Genomic DNA, 25379 nt, shown 5'->3' with positions numbered 1-25379 from the left:
CTCCACAACAGGCTGATGACCTGACTTTATTTCTGCTGCAGTTACCCAAGCACAGCTAGGTCTCCTCCCCGCCCCCAGCCTGCGATTGGACAGTTACAGAACAGCAACTGATTGACCAATCATCTCTCTGCTCTCTTCACCTGTCAAACATGATCCTTGTCAGCAGGGGCATAACTGCAATTCATGGGGCCCCATAGCAAAGTTTTGATGGACTCCATAACCAACCAAGGGCTGCTGTTAGAAATCACGGGGCCCCATACAGCCTACCTAGCAGCCCCCCCCCCCCCCCGTATTCTATAACCAATCAAGGGTTGCTGCTAGAAATCACAGAGCCCCGTACAGCCTACCTAGCAGCCCCCCCATATTCCATAACCAACCAAGGGTTGCTGTTAGAAATCACAGAGCCCCGTGCAGCCTACCTAGCAGCCCCCCCCCCCCTCCGTATTCTATAACCAACCAAGGGTTGCTGTTAGTAATCATGGGGCCCCATACAGCCTACCTAGCAGCCCCCCCTCCCGTATTCCATAACCAATCAAGGGTTGCTGTTAGAAATCATGGAGCCCCATACAGCCTACCTAGCAGGCGCCTCCCCCCCTCCTGTACTCCATAACCAACCAAGGGCTGCTGTTAGAAATCACGGGGGCCCCGTACAGCCTACCTAGCAGCCCCCCCCGTATTCCATAACCAACGAAGGGCTGCTGTTAGAAATCACGGGGGCCCCGTACAGCCTACCTAGCAAACCCCCCCCGTGATCCCCATAACCAACCAAGGGCTGCTGTTAGAAATCAGGGGGGCCCCGTACAGCCTACCTAGCAGCCCCCCTGTATTCCATAACCAACCAAGGGCTGCTGTTAGAAATCATGGGGCCCGTACAGCCTACCTAGCAGCCCCCCCCCTCCCGTATTCCATAACCAACCAAGGGCTGTTGTTAGAAATCACTGGGCCCCGTACAGCCTACCTAGCAGCCCCCCCCCCCCCCCATGATCCCCATAACCAACCAAGGGCTGATGTTAGAAATCACGGGGGCCCCGTACAGCCTACCTAGCAACCCCCCCCCCCCCGTATTCCATAACAAACCAAGGGCTGCTGTTAGAAATCACTGGGCCCCGTACAGCCTACCGAGCAGCCCCCCCCCCGTATTCCATAACCAACCAAGGGCTGTTGTTAGAAATCACGGGGCCCCATACAGCCTACCTAGCAGGCCCCCTCCCCCCGAATATATCAAGACAATATTTTCATTAAAAATACACTAAAAGCATAATTAGTGGATGCAAACATAACAGAGAACCTGTGTGAATTAGCCCTCTTTAATTGTTATTTACACTTAAAAAAAATATATATATATATTTTTAAAAAATGTTAAAACATTTTTACAATAATTTTATTTTACAATTTTTTAAAATTAATTACAATGTCAAAATTATTATTATTTTTTTTTTTTTTTTACGATCTGTTATTTTTTACAGGATAGGGAATGGGGAGGGGGGGGCACAGTGAAAGAGGGGCACACAGGGAGGGGGAGAAATCAGAAGCAGGCAGAACAGGGAGGGGGGATCGGTGTCGAAGAAGTAAAAAAAGAAACAAATGCCTTGTGTCTGTGTCTTTCACAGCAGCAGCTGAAAGCTGGCAGGAGGGGGAGAAACTGGCTTTTAGCTGCTGCAGAGAGCTGCACAGGGCTTCCTTCTGTAATTGCCCCTCCGCCCGACTGCACTGATTCGCTGTGCTGTTGGGGCCACCCTGTGTGCCCGAACCCCCCTACAGGAGGACTGGTGGTCCCCCACTATCAGCGGCCCTTAACCAACCTCTGTGTGTGTGGCACCTGGCAGTGTCATTCGAGACAAAAAAAAACACTTGCTGACCGGGTCTTTTGTGGAACTTCTTTTTTACAAGTAAAAATCAGTCATTTTTGCTAGAAAATCACCAAACATGTCATATTTTTTAAGCAGAGACTCTTTTATTTTTTTTATTGGATATGTTTTACAGCAGAACGTAAAAAATATTGTTTTTTTTTTCAGAATTGTGGCTCTTTTTTTTGTTTATAGCGCAAAAAATAAAAACAGCACATATGATCAAATACCAGCAAAAGAAAGCTCTATTTGTGGTAAAAAAAGCTCATCAATTTTATTTGGGTACAGCGTCGCATGACCACGCAATTGTCACTTAATGTAACGCAGTACCGAATCACAAAAAATGGCCTGGTCATTAACCACTTACCGCAAATCGATGTAGACCTACATCGGCTGCAATAAGTGGTTGTACGGGGATGATGCCTGCAGCTAGAGGCATCACCCGGTACCCTTTTTTACAGCCGGCGGTCGCCTTTCAGGTAGTAACGACCGATGTGGCTTGGGAGCCGCTCGATCATTACCTCCTCCGCCTTCCGCGGCTCTTCCTGGGTCTTCCGTCCTACCGGGATACCCGAGCAACCAGCCGGCACGTCCACTGGCTGGTTGGAGTCCCGATCAAAGCCGAATGCGGCTTCGATCGGGTCTCCGATGACGTAACCCAGAGGGCGGCGTCCATGACGTCACGTCCGGGTTACTCGGCTGCTAAAGGCGCCAAATTTAAAAAGTGACTGTATTCAAAAATGCCGTTTTCGGCATGGAAGTGCAGTGGAGGGGTCCTTTAGACCCCAATCCCTCCATAAAGAGTACCTGTCACTGCCTATTGCTGTCACAAGGGATGTTTACATACATTGCTTGTGACAGCAATAAAAGTGATCAGATTTTTTTTTTTTAAAACCTGTGCTAAAATTTAAAAAAACTAAATAAAATAAATAGGAAAAAAAAAATGTATCGCCCCCCGTCCCTGTGAGCCCGTGCACGAAAGAAAACGTATACGGAAGTCGCTCTCGCAAATGAAATCGATGTTCAAACCACACATGTGAGGTATCGACGCGATCGCCAGAGCGAGAGCAATAATTAAAAAAAAAGAGCTACTCTCTAACTCTAAACTGGTAACCCTTAAAATTTTTTAAATGCTTAGCCTATTGAGATTTGTATCGACCGTAGTTTGTTTGTTGCCATTCTGCGGATGTGCGCAATTTTAATCCATAACATGTTAGGTATCTATTTACTCGGCGTGACTTCATATTTCACAATATATATAAAAAATGGGCTAACTTTACGGTTTAGTTTTTTTAAATGCAGTGAAATTACATTTTTCCAAAAAAATAGCGTTTGAAAGACCACTGCGCAAATACCGCGTGACAAAAAATATTGCAATGACCGCCATATTATTCTCCAGAGTCTTTGCTAAAAAAAAAAAATACATATATATATATATATATATATATAATGTTTGGGAGTTCTAAGTCGTTTTCTTGCAAAAAATACTGATTTTAACTTGTAAACAACATGGGTCAAAAATGGGCTCGGTCCTTAAAGTGGTAGTATCACGATTTTTTTAACTTTTAACTACAGGTAAGCCTATGATAAGGCTTACCTGTAGGTACAATTAATATCTCCTAAACCGGCACTGTTTAGGAGATATTTGCAGTGCATGCAGCCGCTCGCACGAGCGGCGCATGCGCTCTGAAGGTCCGGCGGACCTTCAGCTTCCCTTGCCGGCAGCTTGCCGGAAAATCGCTCCCGCGCGCATGCGCGGGAGTGACGTCATCGTGGCTCCGGCCAATCACAGCGCCGGAGCCGCCAAACCCGGAAGAGATGCCGTGGGATCATGTCAGCGCCCGCATCGGTGTCCGGGGGTCCGTGACGGGGCTTCGTTCTAAGGTAAGTAATTCATAATGAGCTAGTATGCGATGCATACTAGCTCATTATGCCTTTGTCTTGCAGGGTTTGTTTTTTTTGTTTTTTTTTTCCTGGGTTTACAACCGCTTTAAGTGGTTAAGGGGGTAAAACCTTCTGGTCCTTAAGTGGTCAAGCTCCTTAAGGGCTGAAACATGTAAGCTGCTTGTTCTCTTGATTTTTTTTTACCTCTGACTATACCTAATTAATATATTTTATGCTGTGAAGTATTCAAGTTGCAGATTGCATCTCTTTCAAATATTTTTTTTTTCCATAATGCATCTCTTTCAAATCATTTTTATTCTATTTATGTATTTGGTTTTTAATAAAAACCCGCCTCAGCCACGGGTTAGACGGTTGCTTTTGGGGTGGTCTCTATTCCCAGTCATTGGGTTACCTTATTTATTGAAATATAAGTAATTGGACCCCATTCATATTCATATTTTTGGAGCAATTTGTTTTATTCCTTTCTTATAAAGATGAGATTTCTGTATTCTAATACAAGTCTACAATTACAGATATAATTTTTAATTAAGCTCCTAATGAGAGGATGGAGGGCCACGAAACGCGTAGAGCTCACAGTTATGAAGACTTACTATTTCGAGACTGACCAAGCGTTGTTCACGATATATCATTTTTATGATATTTATTCATTAATACAATATGGAATGTATTTTTACATATGGAACTTAATTTATGTTATGTCAAGTTCTCTATTTTGTATGTATTTTATTTAACTCTACCAACTATCGAATACCCAATAAACTACAATTATCATTGTGTGACTTTACATAATTTGGTTTATTAGTAAGTGGCCAACCTCATTTAAAGTCCCATGGCCATTGTTTCTTTTCTGTTAGGTTTTTATTAGTGATTTGAAATGTTAAAAAATGTAATTAAAAATAATACATAAAAAATAATATTACAAATTTGAAAACGTCAAATCTGAATATGAGTGAAACCTTGAAATCACAGAAATGACAATAGAGTTTGCTTCCAAACAACACCTGCCCCTGTGTTGGTGTCTCCTCCACTATCAATTTTCTTTTACCTACAGATAGTCCATTGTGCTAGACAAAGCTGGCCTTCTGACTCTGGCATTCCACCAGAACACAAAGCCGTTATTCCTCCGATGTATGGACACAGATATCATTGTACAGACTTTCTGGGATGGTGGGAAGCACAACATATGTACAGTTACAGTAGACGGGGGTCATATACAATACTTATCTGTCTATTGACTATTGTCTGTGATATGGACACAATTAAAATCAGACAGCACCGTTTTCTTCAAAGAGAAATATATAAAAAATGTAAAAAAAAAGAAACAATCTGCTGTTCACTTTGTGGATAAAGTAACTTCTTTCTGAAAGTTCTACGAGTGTTCACATTAAAGTGTATCTCTAGATCTGTCAGGGACACAGCCGTACTGGCATTTCTGCCAGTACTAGTTATGGACGCTCCTGGCTCAATCGACACAGCCCTCTGCTGGCCCGTCAGGGAAATGGCCGCAGGAGAAATGGGAACATTGCCAGTAATAGCAATGGCCGCATCTGCCTCAATTGACACTGCCCTCTGCTGGCCTATAAAAGGTGGCCATAGGATCAGCCTCATTGCTGAATTATCTCGTCAGCTTCCTGTGACCTGAACCTTGTTATCGTCTTGGACTTCCTGTTGTGACCCGGCTTGTTTCTGAACCATCTGATCCCCTCCTGGTGTTTGACCCTCGGCTTGCTTTTCGGACTTTGCTCTTGCTACTACCTGCCTGTTTCCCCAGTGTATGACCCCGGCTTGCCTAAAGGACTCTGTTTCTGCCTGCTCACCTGTGTATGACCCCGGCTCGTCCCTGTTCTGCTACTTACCATGCTCTTGGACTGATCACCTGTGCATGACCCTCGGCCTGGCTTTTACTACTCCTCTAGTTGCCTGCCTTACCCAGAGTTCCTGAAATCTCTGGTGCTCATCACAGGCGACCTGTGCTACCAGGGCAGCCATCAGAAATTTTGGGGCCCCTTACACAGCTTTAACCTTGGGCCCCTCCGGACCTGACCACCAACGTTCCACAGGGCCCGCCCTCTGGCCGTCCCACCGAATCCGTGCACCCACTTCTATTTTAACACTCTTACAACTTAATACATGATAATGAATCCAATCCAGCAAAGAGACATCCCCATATATTCAGCAAAGAGACATCCCAGACCAGCAAAGAGACGGCCTCATATATTCAGCAAAGAGACATCTCAATCCAGTAAAGAGACAGCCTCATTCATTCAGCAAAGAGACATCCCAATCCAACAAACAGACAGCGTCATATGTTCAGCAAAGAGGCAGCCCCATATTTTCAGCAAAGAGACAGCGCAATCCAGTGCAATCAGCGAAGAGACATCCCTTCAGCTGCATTGGCTTACTCTGCAACCACCCTGCTTCAGCAATTGCTAGTTATTACAGCAGCAACAACTCAGTCTCGTTGGTTGGGGCTTGGGCGGCCGGGCCCCTCGGAACGCCCGGGTCCCCTACATGTGTATGGGCTGTCCCCCCCTGATGGCTGCCCTGTGTGCTACTTGGGACGCTTCACCTCCTGTACCACTTCCAGGGGTGACTCGCACTGAGCTGCAAGGGAAGCCCTCTCTGCACTTCGGCCTTCATCCACATTGTGACAAGGTCATTCTTAACCTTTTCTTTTCCAATAATTTTTATTGTAGTAAGACACAAAATCAAGTTACAAACATTTGTTTGAGACAGAGGCTTGGATAAAGCACAGTAGAAAACTATAAAACTGCTTATTATTAAAGAACAGCAAGCAATGTGAATAAAGATCAGTACACAATACAGGACCGGAGAACCCCTTGTCTTTATTCTCCTTCAACGTACCAGAATGGACCTTGGTCCAGAACCTGTCCAACTTCAGCGTAAGATGGCCCAGTAATGGAGAACTGCATTGTGCATGACCCAAAAAAATATGGTTGATATGGAGCTATGTAAGTCCTCATATACTGAACAAAATTATAAATGCAACACTTGTTTTTGCCTCCATTTTTCATGAGCTGAACTTAAAGATCCAAGAAAATCGGGATTCATCCGTGAAGAGAACACCTCTTCAAAGTGCCAGACGCCATCCAATGTGAGCATTTGCCCACTCAAGTCGGATACGTCGACGAACCTGCAGTCAGGTTGAGACCCCGATGAGGATGATGAGCATGCAGAGGAGCTTCCCTGAGACGCTTTCTGACAGTTTGTGCAGAAATTCTTTGGTTATGTAAACTGATTGTTGTAGCAGCTGTCCGGGTTGGCCGGTCTCAGGCGATCTTGGAAGTGAAAACGCTGGATGTGGAGGTCCTGGGCTGGTGTGGTTACACGTGATCTGCAGTTGTGAGGCCACTGCCAAATTCTCTGAAACGCCTTTGGAGATGGCTTATGGTAGAGAAATGATCATTCAATTCACGGGCAACAGCTCTGGTGGACATTCCTGCAGTCAGCCTGCCAACCGCATGCTCCTTCAAAACTTGCGACATCTGTGGCATTGTGCTGTGTGATAAAACTGCAGATTTTAGAGTGGACTTTTTTGTGGCCAGCCTAAAGCCTCATACACACGCCTCGAAAATCGGCAGGGAATTTTCGTCCGACGACCGATCTGCCGATTTTCGGCTTGTTAGTATGATGCTTCCGACAACCGACTCCGACTTTTCGTCCGAAAAAAATCTGGTGTGCAGGCTATAAAATTTTTGTCCGCTATCAAAACACGGCCGATTTTCGTGCAGTCAGTACAGATTTCGACAGGGAAAAATCTAATGAGCAAGACTGGGCATGCTCAGAGAAGAAAGAACACAAAGAAAGCAAACCAACACATGACATCACTTCTGAAGTAGAATTTTGTCGGGCGAGAAAATTTGCTTGCAGTCTAGGCACATTCCAACCAACAAAACACCACTGTGGACAAAAGACGGACGATCAGTCGGCCGATAATCGTTGCGTGTGTACTAGGCTTTAGGCACACCTGTGCAATAATCATACTGTCCAATCAGCATCTTGATATGCCGCACCTGTAGGTGGATGGATTATCTCCGCAAAGGAGAAGATGTTCACTAACACAGATTTAGACATAGGCCTTTTGTGTGCATAGAAAAAGTCCTAGATCTTTGAGTTCAGCTCATGAAAAATGAGGGCAAAAACAAAAGTGTTGCGTTTATAATTTTGTTCAGTGTAAGTCTCATTAAAAAAACATAAGGACAATCATTTAGAAAAAAGTGGGGAGAAGAAAGGGAAGGAGAAAAAGAAAGAGAGGTAAAATAAAGACTAAGGCGATTTAAGCATTGCTCAACAGATGGTTCCTCCAATGACAGACCCCAGTGCCCTACCGCTGTCCCTCCGGTAATCCGCGCACTGCAGGTATTGGAGCCAAGGATCCCAAATCTTATCAAATTTAGGTTGCTTATCTTGTAGGATGCTGGCCAGTTTTTCATGGAGAATAATCCATGAAAATTTGTTCTTGGTGGCAGCTATTTGAACTACTGAGGATTTCCATGCCTTGGCGATTTTCATTTTCGCCGCCAAAAACAAAGAAACTATTAAAGTCTGGGTATTTTATTGGATTTTAAATGTCTGTTGTAGAATGTATGCTTTAAGATAATTGTAATCAAAAATTTGGTATACACTTTTGTATATTGAGGCATCAGTTTCGTAAGATTTGTCTCCATTTTGGGATTGTTTTGTATGATATATTTGAAGTAGGAGTTCAGTTTGTTCTAGGCAATATAATATAGACTATTACAAAACTAAGGTAAGGATACCTTGTCTTGTTCATTGGTGCTGTTAATAAAGTTCCGATGTTATCAGTTGTAAGCTAACTTCAATTGTTTCTGATTTCCTATAGACAGGTACTTGGGGAACTTTGGGCACGATTAAGCCATTGAAGAATTTTGAACCTGAGCTCAATGTAGACAGACTCAATGACACGCTTACAAATAAAGGTAATTTGTGACTATTTGAACATAGGCATTGTGCACTACTGTTTTCTAACCTGTGAACTCACCTTACCTGGTCATGTTGGCCCAAGTTTCTTGGAGTAGATTCACGATTACTTCCAAAAGTCAATGGGATCCCCAAAACCTAACAGGTCTGACTTGCCTCCTCCTACCACTCCTGTCTTGCTCGCTATTAGCTCCAAATGTATAGAAGTGGTTAAATATTAAGATAAATAAAAAAAATGAAATACAATTTTAAAACCTAACCCTGGGCTGACCCAAGAGAGATATACAGTATCTCACAAAAGTGAGTACACCCCTCACATTTTTGTGAATAATTTATTATATCTTTTCATGTGACAACACTGAAGAAATGACACTTTGCTACAATGTAAAGTAGTGAGTGTACAGCTTGTATAACAGTGTAAATTTGCTGTCCCCTCAAAATAACTCAACACAGCCATTAATGTCTAAACCGCTGGCAACAAAAGTGAGTACACATCTAAATAGTACATCTAAGTGAAAATGACCAAACTGGGCCCAATTAGCCATTTTCCCCACCCCGGGGTCATGGGACTCGTTAGTGTTATAAGGTCTCAGGTGTGAATGGGGAGAAGGTGTGTTAAATTTGGTGTTATCGCTCTCACTCTCTCATACTGGTTACTAAAACTTCAACTTGGCACCTCATGGCAAAGAACTCTATGAGGATCTGAAAAAAAGAATTATTGCTCTACAGAAAGATGCCCTAGGCTATAAGAAGATTGCCAAGACTCTGAAACTGAGCTGCAGCACAGTGGCCAATACCATACAGCGGTTTAATAGGACAGGTTCCACTCAGAACAGGCCTCACCATGGTAGACCAAAGAAGTTGAGTGCACGTGCTCAGCATCATATCCAGAGGTTGCCTTTGGGACATAGACGTATGAGTGCTGCCAGCATTGCTGCAGAGGTTGAAGGGGTGGGGGGTCAGCCTGTCAGTGCTCAGACCATACGCTGCACACTGCATCAAATTGGTCTGCCTCTCCTAAAGATGATGCACAAGAAAGCCCGCAAACAGTTTGCTGAAGACAAGCAGACTAAGGACATGCATTACTGGAACCATGTCCTGCGGTCTGATGATACCAAGATAAACTTATTTCGTTCAGATGGTGTCAAGCGTGTGTGGCAGCAACCAGGTGAGGAGTACAAAGACAAGTGTGTCTTGCCTACAGTCAAGCATGGTGGTGGAAGTGTCATGGTCTGGGGCTGCATGAGTGCTGCTGGCACTGGGGAGCTACAGTTCATTGAGGGAACCATGAATGCCAACATGTACTGTGACATACTGAAGCAAAGCATGATCCCCTCCCTTAGGAGACTGGGCCGCAGGGCAGTATTCCAACATGATAACGACCCCAGACACACCTCCAAGACGAGCTCTGCCTTGCTAAAGAAGCTGAGGGTAAAGGTGATGGACTGGCCAAGCATGTCTCCAGACCTAAACCCTATTGAGCATCTGTGGGGCATCCTCAAACGGAAGGTGGAGGAGCGCAAGGTCTCTAACATCCACCAGCTCTGTGATGTCATCATGGAGGGGTGGAAGAGGACTCCAGTGGCAACCTGTGACATTCTGGTGAACTCCATGCCCAAGAGGGTTAAGGCAGTGCTGGGAAAGAATGGTGGCCTCACAAAATATTAACACTTCGGGCCCAATTTGGACATTTTAACTTAGGGGTGTACTCACTTTTGTTGCCAGCGGTTGAGACATTAATGGCTGTGTGTTCAATTATTTTGAGGGGACAGCAAATTTACAGTTATACAAGCTGTACACTCACTACTTTACATTGTAGCAAAGTGTAATTTCTTCAGTGTTGTCACATGAAAAGATATAATAAATTATTCACAAAAATGTGAGGGGTGTACTCACTTTTGTGAGATACTGTACCTACCAGATGTACGCTTACCCAGATGTTTTCTCTCTTGTCTGTTCCTACAGTGAGGACTGGTGTCCGGATGTTAATTTCGTTGACGTAAATATTTTCATCGACAGAATTAAAACTATTTTAGTCGACTAAAATACGACTAAAACTCAAACAATTCAGATGACTAAAATACAACTAAAACTCAAATGGCATTTTAGTCAAAAGACTATGACTAAAACGAAATCAAAGTTTGATGTCAAAATTAACACTGCTTATATATCACAATGGCTAAATCTGTGTCTGTAGTGCATGTTCAAACCTTAATACCACAAATAATAACATGTTATTAGATTTTTACTCCAGGAATATGCAGTATAATGAGTTTGGAAATCCTAGAGAAATGCCTAACTGCTTGCTAACTGCATAACTTTGACCGCCCTAGATGTTTAACCCCTTCCCAGCCAGTGTCATTAGTACAGTGACAGTGTCTATTTTTAGCACTGATCACTGTATTAGTGTCACTGGTCCCCACAAAGTGTCAGTTAGTGTCAGACTATCTGCTGCAATATCGCAGTCCCGCTATAAGTCACTGATTACTGCCATTGCTAGTATAAAAAAATAAAAACGTTTGTGCAAACCAATCAATATACGCTTATTGGGATTTTTATTACCAAAAATATGTAGTCGAATACTAGCCACAAGGGGAGGGGTCCACCAGGCCTTTTGACTAGGTGGACCAAAGTACCTTGCCCCTGTCAGGACTCTTGCTCCCTGGGGCCAGGGAGGTCCTTTCTCTTTGGTATTGCCTGTTAATTGGGCAGGTCCACTCACAGTTCCAAAGCAAGGGTCCGCATGTAATTTTCAAGTAGAGAACTCCTTTTAACGTGTTTTTTTTTTTCTCCCATATGTATATTTTTTTATCTGTCTAGCTTGCATGTTGACATTGAAATGCAAACTTGCTATAATTTTGTCTGTACATTGACAGGTAGCCAGCAAACAATCATTGACATTGTCACAGTGCTTGACAATGAACAAAGGCAAGAGGTCATTCGCATATATAAGGAAGAACTACAGCAGGTATGGCTAGTATTTAATCTATAATACCTTTTACTTCAGTGGTGGCCTACAAACCTAATGGGTGGCCATGGAATTGTGGATATTTCCATGTAGTAAGATATCTGCCTGGCCTGGTTGAATGTGGAGGCTCTGATCCTCACCTGAGGAATACATTGATCCTTCCCTCTGCTTCATCTTCTTGTATGATGACGAGCACTTTTAACTAACTGAGCTGCTTGTTGCCCCGTTCCTCGTGATCAGACTGTACATTGTAACTTTGCATTAGGTCACAAGTTGAGGAGACGCAGATCTTCATCAGACATTTGTGAACGCAGCCAGGAACTGCACAGGTACAAGTCTTTTACAAGATTGCGTCATCTTGGTCCATAGAATTATTGGTATTGGGTATTTCATCTTTGGTAATATACTGGCCATGTATACTGCATGTCTAAAAGCTTGTCGGGGTGCAGGCAGGTGCAGTCTGTATCCCCCACTGTAGGTGGCGCTAAGCTAAAGCAGCAATGCAAAAGGGGAAGGAGGTTGTGGGGAACTTAATTGCTCTATGGTTCCCTAAGGACACCTAGGAGCAGTTGTCTGATTCCTCCTTTGAGAAGCTTCCCAGTTGGGTTGGGTTAGATTGGCTAGGCCACACTGCCGCCTCTCCAAGCAGATGCTGTCAGCATCCCTCTATCTACTCGCCATGTATACTGCATGTCTAAAAGCTTGTCGGGGCGCAGGTAGGTGCAGTCTGTATCCCCCACTGTAGGTGGTGCTAAGCTAAAGCAGCAATGCAAAAGGGGAAGGAGGTTGTGGGGAACTTAATTGCTCTATGGTTCCCTAAGGACACCTAGGAGCAGTTGTCTGATTCCCCCTTTGAGAAGCTTCCCAGTTGGGTTGGGTTAGATTGGCTAGGCCACACTTCCGCCTCTCCAAGCAGATGCTGTCAGCATCCCTCTATCTACTCGCCATGTATACTGCATGTCTAAAAGCTTGTCGGGGCGCAGGTAGGTGCAGTCTGTATCCCCCAATGTAGGTGGCGCTAAGCTAAAACAGCAATACAAAAGGGGAAGGAGGTTGGGGGGAACTTAATTCCTCTATGGTTTCCTAAGGACACCTAGGAGCAGTTGTCTGATTTGACGCTGGGCCCCTCATGACACCCATGGCCATCTTGGGTGAGGGCAGAGCTTATTTAGGCCCCTGTCTCCCTGGCCTGGTGCGCATTTTGCGAGTGACTAGAGTAGGGATAGGGAAAGGTTGCAGTAGTGAAAGTTTAGGGACTACATCTTCCTCCTTTGAGAAGCTTCCCAGTTGGGTTGGGTTGGGTTGGGTTGGGTTGGATTGGCTAGGCCACACTTCCGCCTCCGCTGTCAGCATCCCTCTATCTACTGGATAGCTGCTATGAGTTTTATAAGTGGTTCCGGACGGCTGTGCTCTTTTACAATATACAATAAACTGCACCAAGCCTCTGTGTGTTCTTTGCCGCTGTCACACTATGCTGCACCCTGATCACAAGGGCAACTCTGATTTTTATTATGACACTGAGATTGATCATGGGATCCAAACAGACAGATTTGGGCACTAAGCACTGCCTTTTAAAAAGCATACATGACCCAGCTCAGCATTTACAGAACAAAAGGTGGCAACGATGTACAATACATTTATTAACACCCTTGCAATATATAGAGCCGACCTATAGAGAAATACTAAATTGCAATATTACTAAATTTATATTGAAATATCAGTATATATTTCTATATTGGCAGGACTTGGAGGAAAATATTAAGAAAGCTCTCTCAGGAGATCTGGAGAAGCTAGTTGTTGGTTTGCTGAAGACCCCAGCTGCATATGATGCTCAAGAGCTAAAATCAGCGATGAAGGTGAGATTCTGTTTATATGGGTGTGATTCTTGCGCTGTCTTGAGAGGTATCTATGTAATGTATGTATACCCTTGATGCTGCTTGTACTATTACTGTTGACCATACAGTTATGATAAGTGAATAAGGGGGGGAGTACTGCGCTTCAGGGGAATTATATATAGTATCTTGGCTCAGCAATAAATGTCAACAAATTATAAAATGTGACCAAATAAATTAAATAATGATAATTTAGATATTATACTTTACATGTATCGAATACATTTCAAATTATTTGCCAAAATATCTCTTGATCTTATATAGTTTTCCACAATATAAATAGATAAATATATAAAATTAATATATCAATAAATAATAAAGTGCTTATAGTGATCTTGTGCTCTCTTGATCGTATATAGTATTCCACAATATAAATAGATAAATATTGTACAGGACGCCAAGGTTGGGTCCTGGACAATCGCTATATATCTCCTGTGTTTGGGTTGTGGTCTCTTTAAGGGAAGTTGGGAAATGTTCAGGGGGTCACCCAAGACGGGTGAGAAATTCCTGGAAATAGCTAAAATCAGGAGGACTGAATCGCAGTGCTCTCTGTGTTGAATAGAGCGATATTTGGGACCCGGAATTTGGGGGGCTCTGTAGTGATATTCAGGTGGGAAAGAGCCCCCACCCCTGACCATAAGGGATTCCAGCACATACAGGGTTAAGACCCATGAGAAGCAGTCCTTAAGAGACAGGAAGCAGCAATAGGTGAGTGTGGGGGAGGAGTAGTTTGGTGGTTGCACCTGTCTGAAGGAGCTGCAAGTTTGCTGGAAGCTGCTGAGAGGTCTATTAAGGACTGTTTCAAACCTTGGGGTGAAGACCCATCCACAAAACCGTATGTGCCTTTTTTCTTGCTTTATTCCTTTGTGCTGAAGAAAAGCGGACTTTATTTTGTGTTTGATTTATGCACTGCTGGAAGCCTGTTTAAGTTTGCTGAAATAAAGCCTTTTTGTTTATGTTTTAAACGGTTGTGCACTCAATCCGGTGGAGCTAGAACCCCCAAACTTTACAACTGGTGTCTCGGATGCGGGCAGAGTGCATTTTGCAGCCGCAAAAGCCGTTTAAAACCAAAAACTGACATTTAAAGAGACAGTATACCTATGGCATGTCTTGGGTGAAAACAGCTTAGACACTACAAACAGCAGGCATGGAGGAAGTTATTAAAGCACTGGTGCAAGCCACTGTGACCCAGCAGCAAGCCTCAGTAGAGGCAAACCGTCGCCATGAGGAAGCAATGGCTCAGCAGCAGCAAGCCCTGGCACAGGCTGTAAAGGCACAACAGGAAAGCACACGGTTGCTAGCTGCTCAGTTTACTGCCCAGCAGGAGTCCACTCAAGCACAGGTGGCTGCCTTGCAGGAGGCAGTACAGCGTTTGGCTCAGGGACGAGAGCAAGCAGTCATTGCCGATGGCAACCCAGTATCTGTGAGAGCCAGTCATTACTTGCAAAAACTGACCCCCAGTGATGATGTGGAGGCTTTTCTCACAACTTTTGAGAGGATAGCGGAGAGAGAGGGGTGGCCCCGTGACCAATGGGCTGGCATTATCTCCCCTTTCCTTACTGGTGACCCGCAAAAAGCCTACTTTGACCTTCCAACTGAGCACATCAGCGACTATGAGCGTCTGAAGGCAGAGATCTTGGCCCGCCTGGGGGTGACCACAGCTGTCCGGGCTCAGAGGGTGCACCGCTGGAGGTACAAACCTAATCGGCCACCCAGGTCCCAGATGCACGAACTGGTACAGCTGGTGAAAAAATGGCTGCAACCAGAGAAGCTGACAGGCCCGCAAATGGTGGAACGGGTAGTGATGGACTGGTACCTGCGGTCCCTACCAGATGACCTACAGCGCTGGGTAAGCCATGGTGACCCTGCAACCGCTGACCAGCTGGTAGAGTTGGTCGAAAGATACACTGTGGTGGAAGACCTGCTCGGGCCTGCCAAGCATCGGGAACCCACACATAGGGCAACCAGGCCAGCCACAGCACCTAGGAGAGAAGCTCCGCCAGACGTTGTCACCCACAAACCGGTATCTTCTTCAGCAGAACCACGGAGGTTGGTTCCTGTCCCAAGGATGGGAGACATACAGTGCTGGCGATGTCGGTCCTGGGGGCATACCCGGGCACAATGCCCACTTCAGGAGGAGCCTATGGAGTGTGGGACTGTTCGGAGAAGCTCTTTTTATGTGCAAAGAGCATGTGCCACCCATCTTGATATAGCGACCGGACAGTTTGAATGTGAACTATGGGTGAACCACCTTCCTGCCAAGGCTCTGCTGGACTCTGGTAGCATGGTAACGCTGGTACATACCAGGGTGATCGGAAGACTCGGCCCAGTAAGTAAGACTCTACGGGTAGTATGTATCCATGGGGACACCAGAGAGTACCCCCTGGTGCCAGTGACTGTTGCCTATGGTGGTACCTCTGTGACACAAGAAGTCGGGGTGGTAAGAAATTTGATACATGATGTCATAGTGGGGCGGGACTGCCCACTGTTTTTTGAACTATGGAACCAGGTACAGTGTGAACAGCCTGGACAACCAAGGGGACTGGGGACCCTCGGCCTCGAAGGAACAGAGTCTGAGGGGTCCGGGCCTGAAATCCCCACAACACAACCCCCTGATGGGGAGGTACCTGTCACTAACAATGACATTGCAGAAAATGTTAAAGTGGACGATATTGTTTCTGTTTCAGGTCGCAAGACCGAGCTGACCTCTGAGGGGGGGGAAGTCTCCCCGTTACAGGTTATGCTGGGAGAGGATGATGAGGAACTCTCCCCACCACAGTCCCAGGTTGAGGAGAGTGAAGGGGAAACCTCCTCAAGGCCAGTGCATCCAGACCTGGACGTATCCAGGGGTGCGTTTGGCACCGCTCAATTGCAGGATCTTACCTTGGTCAATGCTAGAGAGCAGGTTTCTGTTATTGATGGGATCCCACAAATACCAGGTGCAGACCAGAGGTTTCCTCATTTTGCATTGAAAGATAACTTGGTTTATCGAGTGGCTGAAAGCCGAGGGGAAACTGTCGAGCAGTTGCTGGTTCCCCAGCCTTATAGGCGGATGCTTCTCGATCTAGCCCACAATGATGCACTGGGAGGACACCTGGGGGCAGAAAAAACAGAGGCCAGGGTAACTGACCGGTTTTACTGGCCAGGGGTAAAGGCAGAGGTTAAAAGGTATTGTGCGTCCTGTCCGACTTGCCAGTTAACTGCCCCGGTGTCCCATTACAGAAACCCCCTGGTACCCTTGCCAATTATCGAGGTACCATTTGAACGAATTGCAATGGATCTCGTAGGACCCCTGGTGAAGTCAGCAAGGGGGTACCAATATATACTAGTCATCCTAGACTATGCCACTAGATATCCAGAAGCAGTCCCTTTAAGGAAAACTTCCTCTAAGGCCATTGCCAGGGAACTGTTTCAAATGTTTTCCCGAACGGGGTTCCCCAAAGAAATATTGACGGACCAGGGCACCCCTTTTATGTCCAAAGTGATGGCGGACTTGTGCAAACTGTTCCAGATTAAGCAGTTGCGGACGTCCGTCTATCACCCGCAGACTGATGGCCTAGTCGAGAGGTTCAATAAAACTTTAAAATGCATGTTAAAAAGAGTGGTCCAGAAAGATGGGAAGGATTGGGATATGTTACTCCCTGCCCTGTTGTTTGCCATCCGGGAGGTTCCACAAGCATCAACGGGTTTCTCACCGTTTGAGTTAGTGTATGGGCGAAGGCCCCGGGGGTTGCTAGATCTAGTAAAGGAGACATGGGAAAGTGAGTCTTCCCCACACAAAACTGTGGTAGAGCATATCTCCCAAATGCGAGAGAGAGTGGCTAAGGTAATGCCGTTGGTGAGGGAGCATCTGCAGAAGGCTCAAGATGCCCAAAGAAGGGTGTACAACCGGTCGGCTAAAATCAGACAATTTCAAATAGGAGACCGGGTGGCCGTCCTAATACCAACGGTGGAGAGCAAGTTCTTGGCCAAGTGGCAAGGTCCGATGGAGATAGTGGAAAAAATGGGGGAAGTGAACTACAAGGTACACCAGCCTGGGAGAAGAAAGCCATACCAGATCTACCACATAAATTTGTTGAAACCCTGGAGAGATAGAGAACAGGTGTCTGCAGTGATAGGTGTCCAGTCAGGGGACCCTGCAGGGATTGACCTAGTGCAGGTTGCTGCTACCCTGTCTAGGCCCCAGACCCAACAGGCAAAAGAATTTCTGCAAAGAAATAGGGACATGTTTTCAGGGTTACCTGGTCTCACCAATGTCATCGAGCATGACATTGTAACCGAGCCCAATGAAAAAATCCGGTTAAAGCCGTATCGTATCCCAGAAGCTCATAGGGTGGCAGTGTCTGAGGAGGTAAAAAGAATGCTTGAGCTTGATGTCATTGAAGAGTCGCAGAGCGAGTGGTCGAGTCCAATTGTGTTGGTGCCTAAACCCAACGGCACTCTTCGCTTCTGCAATGACTTCAGAAAGCTTAATGAAATCTCCAAGTTCGATGCATATCCTATGCCCCGGATAGACGAGTTAATTGAGAGGTTGGGTCCAGCCAGGTATATCACCACGCTTGACCTCACAAAAGGGTACTGGCAGATTTCCCTAACCAAGGAGGCCAGGGAGAAAACAGCCTTCTCCACCCCGGAAGGCCACTTCCAGTACAAAAGGATGCCATTTGGTCTGCACTCTGCCCCTGCCACATTCCAACGGGCCATGGATAAAACTTTACGTCCACATCAAAGATATGCTTCCGTCTACCTGGATGACCTAGTCGTCTTCAGCACTGATTGGGAGTCCCATCTTCCCCGGGTTCAGGCAGTCGTAGACTCCTTGAGAAGAGCAGGGTTCACCATCAATCCAGAGAAATGTGCAATCGGGATGGAGGAAGCCAAGTACCTAGGGTACATTGTGGGTAGAGGGCTGGTTAAACCCCAAATGAATAAGGTAGAAGCCATACAGGGCTGGCCCCGTCCCCTAACCAAAAAGCAGGTCAGAGCATTTTTGGGCATAGTTGGCTACTACCGGAGGTTTGTCCCCAACTTTGCCACCATTGCTGCACCATTGACTGACTTGACCAAAGGTAGAAAGTCAGTGATGATAAAGTGGAGCGCGAATGCCGAAGAAGCTTTTCAGAAGCTTAAGGCGGCATTATGCCAACATCCGGTGCTCGTAGCTCCCGATTTCTCCAAGGATTTTGTAGTGCAGACAGATGCTTCAAGTGAAGGATTAGGAGCGGTCCTCTCTCAAGTGGTCAATGGGGAAGAACACCCCGTGGTTTTTCTGAGTAGGAAGCTAACGACAGCAGAGAGAAACTACGCTGTGGTGGAGCGGGAGTGTCTTGCCATCAAGTGGGCTTTGGACTCCCTACGGTATTTTCTCCTAGGTAGGAGGTTTCGCCTGGTGTCAGACCATGCCCCATTGACCTGGATGAGACAGAACAAGTACACCAATGCCAGGGTGACAAGGTGGTTCCTTTCTCTCCAGGAGTTCAATTTTGTGGTAGAACACAGACCCGGGAGACAGCATCAGAATGCCGATGCCCTCTCCCGAGTCCACTGTATGCTGTCGTGTGGTGCCTCCAACACCTCCGCGTTGAGGCAGAGGGGGGGGATATGTACAGGACGCCAAGGTTGGGTCCTGGACAATCGCTATATATCTCCTGTGTTTGGGTTGTGGTCTCTTTAAGGGAAGTTGGGAAATGTTCAGGGGGTCACCCAAGACGGGTGAGAAATTCCTGGAAATAGCTAAAATCAGGAGGACTGAATCGCAGTGCTCTCTGTGTTGAATAGAGCGATATTTGGGACCCGGAATTTGGGGGGCTCTGTAGTGATATTCGGGTGGGAAAGAGCCCCCACCCCTGACCATAAGGGATTCCAGCACATACAGGGTTAAGACCCATGAGAAGCAGTCCTTAAGAGACAGGAAGCAGCAATAGGTGAGTGTGGGGGAGGAGTAGTTTGGTGGTTGCACCTGTCTGAAGGAGCTGCAAGTTTGCTGGAAGCTGCTGAGAGGTCTATTAAGGACTGTTTCAAACCTTGGGGTGAAGACCCATCCACAAAACCGTATGTGCCTTTTTTCTTGCTTTATTCCTTTGTGCTGAAGAAAAGCGGACTTTATTTTGTGTTTGATTTATGCACTGCTGGAAGCCTGTTTAAGTTTGCTGAAATAAAGCCTTTTTGTTTATGTTTTAAACGGTTGTGCACTCAATCCGGTGGAGCTAGAACCCCCAAACTTTACAATATATAAAATGAATATATCAATAAATAATTAAGTGCTTATAGTGATCTTGTGCTCTCTTGATCTTATATAGTATTCCACAATATAAATAGATAAATATATAAAAATAATATATCAATAAATAATAAAGTGCTTATAGTGATCTTGTGCTCTCTTGATCTTATATAGTATTCCACAATATAAATAGATAAATATATAAAAATAATATATCAATAAATAATAAAGTGCTTATAGTGATCTTGTGCTCTCTTGATCGTATATAGTATTCCACAATATAAATAGATAAATATATAAAAATAATATATCAATAAATAATAAAGTGCTTATAGTGATCTTGTGCACAAACAAGTAATGAATAGTGCTTATGGTGTTTATATCAAAAATTATATTCAGGTGATGTTCGTGAAGTAGAAAAGTGCTCTGTGCCAATTTAAAAATTGTCCCAGTATTTTCTCAATGTAAATAAATCAAATTCATTAATTGAAAATTAAATAAACTAAATAAACATAAGATCCATATATTGTGTTCAAGTGTCCAGATAACAATAATCCTCTTCAGTGAGTGAACAGGTACTTCCTTCCACCTATACACCTGGTGCGATAAAGTGATCTTCAGTGCTCAACACTTCTAGATGTGCTAACCGCTCACCTTAATGCTATTAGCAATGCGCCTTTGGATCTATTTGTTGAATCTGCTCTTATATCCTCTCCTCTCCTTGGCTCAAAGTATGGGGGGTTATGTTGGTGTAATCTTTCCAGGATCTGCTCCAGGCTAATGATCCGGCCCCTCCTCGAATCTCAAAATAATAGGGCCGACATTGTGCAGTATTTCCAAATATTTTAATCAAAAAAATATAGTAACTCAAGCCGCGGGACCTCTTCTTCCGTGTCCCGTAACGTCACTTCCGGTGCTCGGTCTGCCCCCCTATTTATTGAGTAAGTTACATGAATTATTATCAGAATATTACATTATCAATTTTATTCCATTGGTCAATATATACAATGAAGGTGAGATGTTCCTCAGAGTCAGAGAAGACTTCCAAGATAATCATAACAATCTCAATTGAGTCAACTTTTTTTAGTTTTAGATACATTTAGGCCCCCCTATCAGGTTTCTATCTCTACCCCAGAGGGGAGATTTTCCTTTACATCCCATGTTATGACCACGATGGGCAGGGAGACAAATATCCAAAACTGCCAAATAGAAAGCAGTTAAAGCACTCTTCTATTAGAGTGAGAAAGGTTTCAGACCTCTGTGAGCTTTGTAGTGCCATTTGTCTGTCCATTGCTGAAATTCTTTTCCCTTCCTTTTTGGTCACTGAAACAAGAAGTGAAGACAAATTTACTCTATAAAATACAATATACAACTCAAATCCCATATAGATTCTAAAGTAAAAGTATTAGTAGCGCAGACAAAAAATGATCAGTCCAATATTCATAGAGTACCCTTACCAATAGCTGATGAAGTCCCGCCCAGTGGGACGTAACGTGTGCGAAGGGGGAGGGGCCGGTGACGTCACCCACCATCCATTGCGGTCGAGACCGCTGTGTGTAATACGATCTGCTCATCACATGCCCTTGTATAGTGCTTTACAAGGGATTAAAGGTGCATAAGGATTATTGGATCATTAGCTGCCACGGGGAAAACAGGGGATCAGGATTTGAGCCAGTCTGGATATCAGCATTTTTCAGCGAGTTAGCCTTACCTATGAAAGTGGGTGTGCAATTTTATCTGGTGAGTTGCCATTCTCACAAATTATCACAACGGTGGATGCAAATATCTTTCTGGTGATCCTGGCTACATGGTGGTGTTTCCTGTCTGGTGGATTGCCTTTTCTCAGTGACCCTTTATTACATGAACTTACTCTTGGAATATCTACTCTATGAATATTGGACTGATCATTTTTTGTCTGCGCTACTAATACTTTGACTTTAGAATCCATATGGGATTTGAGTTGTGTATTGTGTTTTATGCCTTTTGTTTGAAAGTAGCTGCGACTAGTCTTTAATTAGACCTATTATATATTGAAAACTTTGTGCGCACGGGATATATTGCTTTAATTTTAAGGAATATTTGATTTTAAATTTACTCTATAGTTTTAACCCTTTCCCACTTACTTACATTTTTGAATGGAACTTGACTTTTTATTTATAATTGTTCTTATACCAACCTATTCAATGTTGTGTTCAGACAATACAGGCGTGCCCACTGTATTTTCATGTGTATGTATGAAGCTACTATGTACTAAATTATGAACCAGGAGCTGTTAATATCATTGTTCACAGCCAATATAGAGTTGATGGTGCATGCTGGGAGATTTGAGCACTCCGAGGAGGATCTCAAAAGCAGTCAAATAGTGGTAACCTGTATTTATTATCACTGTTACAGGGATTAGGAACAGATGAAGCTGCAGTGAATGAAATCCTCACCACAAGATCAAATGAACAGTTGCGAGCCATCCAGGCTTGCTTCAAGCAAGGTAAGAGGTCAAGTGGAGTATAAAATATCCAACTTCCTATTATATACCAGGCCGTATCTAAAGCTGAGTATACATACTGTATTTTCTGGCATATAAGACTACTTTTGAACCTCAAAAAATCCCCCAAAAATGGGAGGTCGTCTTATACGCCAAGTATAATATCTCCAAGGTAACCTAAGTATAAGTATTACCGGTAGATCATGTAATAGGAGGGTAGTCTTATACGCCCAGTCGTCTTATACGCCGGAAAATACGGTATATTGAAATGTGGCAGATTCAGCAAGAACGGAACAAACGTCAGTCAGTGTGTACCGCTCTCTATTCAACAGAAGGTGGTAGTTAGACCGGCTTCTGTCGAATGGTCCTGCTGGAAAACCAGCAGTTGGTCAGCCACTTTAGCCAGTGGCTTCAGTGCTGATCTGTACATTCTGACTGGGGGGAGATCCCTGCATCCACATCATTTGCGTGGATGTACGGATCTGTGAGTTTTTCCTCAGGTTGAACGAAAAAAGACCTCTATATGCATACCTGGCTTGACACTAGAGGGACCATCAATAACAGAAAAGAGGTCCTGGTTTCCTCTATAGAGATCTTTCATGTTTACTAGAAGGATTACCAGCAGGAAGAAGGAAGTCCTGATTCCCCTATAACAGTGATGGTGAACCTTGGCATCCCAGATGTTTTGGAACTACATTTCCCATGATGCTCATGCAGTCTGCATTGTAGTTAAGCATCATGGGAAATGTAGTTCCAAAACATCTGGGGTGCCAAGGTTCGCCATCACTGCCCTATAACAATCTTTAGTTATTACTAGATGGATCACCAGCAAAAAGAAAGAGGTCTTTCTTCTCCTATACACATGTTTAATTAACATTTGAGGGGTCACCAGCAGGATTAAGGAAGTCTCGATTCCTATATATAGATACTTAAGGCCCGTACACACAGTAAGAAAATCTGTAGGGAAAATTCGTCCAAAGACCAATCTGCCGATTTTCGGATTGTTAGTATGGTGCTATCGACAGTCAACTCCGACTTTTCGGCTGACAAAATCCTGATGTGCAGGCTATATAATTTTTGTCGTCCGTAATACAACGTCCGATTACATAGTTACATAGTTAGTGAGGCTGAAAAAAGACACAAGTCCATCCAGTTCAACCTATGATGTGTGTGTGTGTTTGCTTTTAACCGTACATTGTATACCCCTGTATGTTGTGGTCTTTAAGGTGTCCATCCAATAGTTTTTTGAAACTATCAATGCTCCCCGCTGATACGACTGCTTGCGGAAGAGAATTCCACATCCTTACCGCTCTTACAGTGAAGAACCCCTTACGCACTTTAAGGTTAAACCGCCTTTCCTCTAGTTTTAGTGAGTGGCCACGTGTCTTATTGTATTCCCTTACTCTAAATAGTTTGTTCCTTATGCTAGGGTCGCCAGTACAGTATTTGTACATTGATATCATATCCCCCCTCAAGCGTCTCTTCTCCAGAGAGAACAAGTTCAGTGCTTGTAGTCTTTCCTCATAGCCGATGTCCTCCATTCCCCTAATTATTTTTGTTGCCCTTCTCTGGACTTTCTCCAGTTCCAGCACATCCTTCCTGAGGACCGGTGCCCAGAACTGGACAGCATACTCCAGATGTGGCCGGACCAGAGTCTTGTAGAGTGGAAGAATAATCTCTTTATTTCTGGAGTGAATCCCCTTTTTTATACAACCCAGTATTCTGTTGGCTTTGCTTGCAGCGGCTTGGCATTGCATGCCACTTCCAAGCCTGTTGTCTACCAGTACCCCCAGGTCCCTTTCCATCCTAGACTCACCCAGAGGTTCCCCCCCTAGTGAGTAGCTTGCTTTCTGGTTTCTGGCCCCCAAGTGCATTACTTTACATTTTTCTACATTAAATCTCATCTGCCATGTAGTTGCCCACCCCGTTATTTTGTTCAGGTCTGCTTGCAAGATTTCCACATCCTGCATAGAAGATATTGGCATGCCTAATTTAGTATCATCTGCAAATACTGAGATTGTACTAGATATCCCCTCCTCTAGATCATTTATGAATAAATTAAACAGGATTGGTCCCAGGACAGAACCCTGGGGGACCCCACTTTCCACACCCGCCCAATCCGAGTACTCCCCATTAATCACCACCCTCTGTACTCTCCCCTGGAGCCAGTTCTCTATCCAGGTACTCACCTTATGGTCCATACCTACCTTCCTTAGTTTGTACAGTAAGCGTTTGTGGGGAACGGTGTCAAAGGCCTTTGCAAAGTCCAGATACACCACATCCACAGGCTTACCTTTATCTAAGTGGCAGCTCACTTCATCGTAGAAGGTTAATAGATTGGTTTGGCATGAACGATTTTTCATGAATCCATGCTGATTACTACTTATAATACCGTTTTCATTACTAAAGTCTTGTATGTGGTCCCTTATCATCCCCTCCAAAATTTTGCAGACTACAGATGTTAGGCTGACCGGCCTATAGTTACCCGGGATATATCTCGGCCCCTTTTTAAATATTGGTACCACGTTGGCTTTTTTCCAATCAGCTGGCACCATACCTGTCTGTAAACTATCCTTAAAGATCAAGAATAATGGTCTGGCAATCACCTGACTGAGCTCATTTAGAACCCTTGGGTGCAAGCCATCCGGTCCCGGGGATTTATTTATGTTAAGTTTCTCTAGTTTAGCTCTAAGTCTATCCTCTGTTAGCCATGGAGGCACTTCCTGAGGTGTATTATTTAGTTCGGCCTTACAAGCGGGGTTCGTGTAGCCCCCCGATTCCTTTGTGAAGACTGAAGAAAAGAAATTATTTAACACTTCCGCCTTTTCTCTGTCCTCAGTGGCCATTTTTCCTTTATCATCTTTTATGGGGCCAATGTGTTCTGGCCTCGCTTTCTTACTGTTTATATACTTAAAGAATTTCTTGGGGTTCTTTTTACTCTCCTCCGCTATATGTCTCTCGTGTTCTATTTTAGCCGCCCTGATTTCATCTTTACATTTCTTATTACACTCTTTGTAATGCTTAAATGCTGCCAATGACCCCTCAGTCTTGTATTTTTTGAAGGCCTTTTCTTTAGCTCTAATATACATTTTTATGTTGGAGT

At 44.5% G+C, this 25379-nt stretch overlaps 1 protein-coding gene across 1 annotated transcript in view; it reads left to right on the top strand.

Moving 5' to 3' along the window:
* The window catches only part of ANXA9 (annexin A9), a 59217-nt gene that overhangs the window by 13049 nt on the left and 20789 nt on the right, over nt 1-25379 (top strand). Inside the window, exons 2-5 of the mRNA XM_082275467.1 lie at nt 8617-8713; nt 11591-11682; nt 13425-13538; nt 22189-22279. Of these exons, the coding sequence (XP_082131593.1) occupies nt 8617-8713; nt 11591-11682; nt 13425-13538; nt 22189-22279 (394 nt within the window). The remainder of the gene's footprint in view (nt 1-8616; nt 8714-11590; nt 11683-13424; nt 13539-22188; nt 22280-25379) is intronic.

The sequence above is a fragment of the Pelophylax lessonae genome (assembly GCF_965119305.1).
Source record: "Pelophylax lessonae genome assembly, chromosome: 13".
In the NCBI taxonomy this organism is placed as follows: domain Eukaryota; kingdom Metazoa; phylum Chordata; class Amphibia; order Anura; family Ranidae; genus Pelophylax; species Pelophylax lessonae.
The sequence above is the reverse complement of the archived record's forward strand: the minus strand, read 5'-3'. Positions and strand labels throughout refer to the sequence as shown.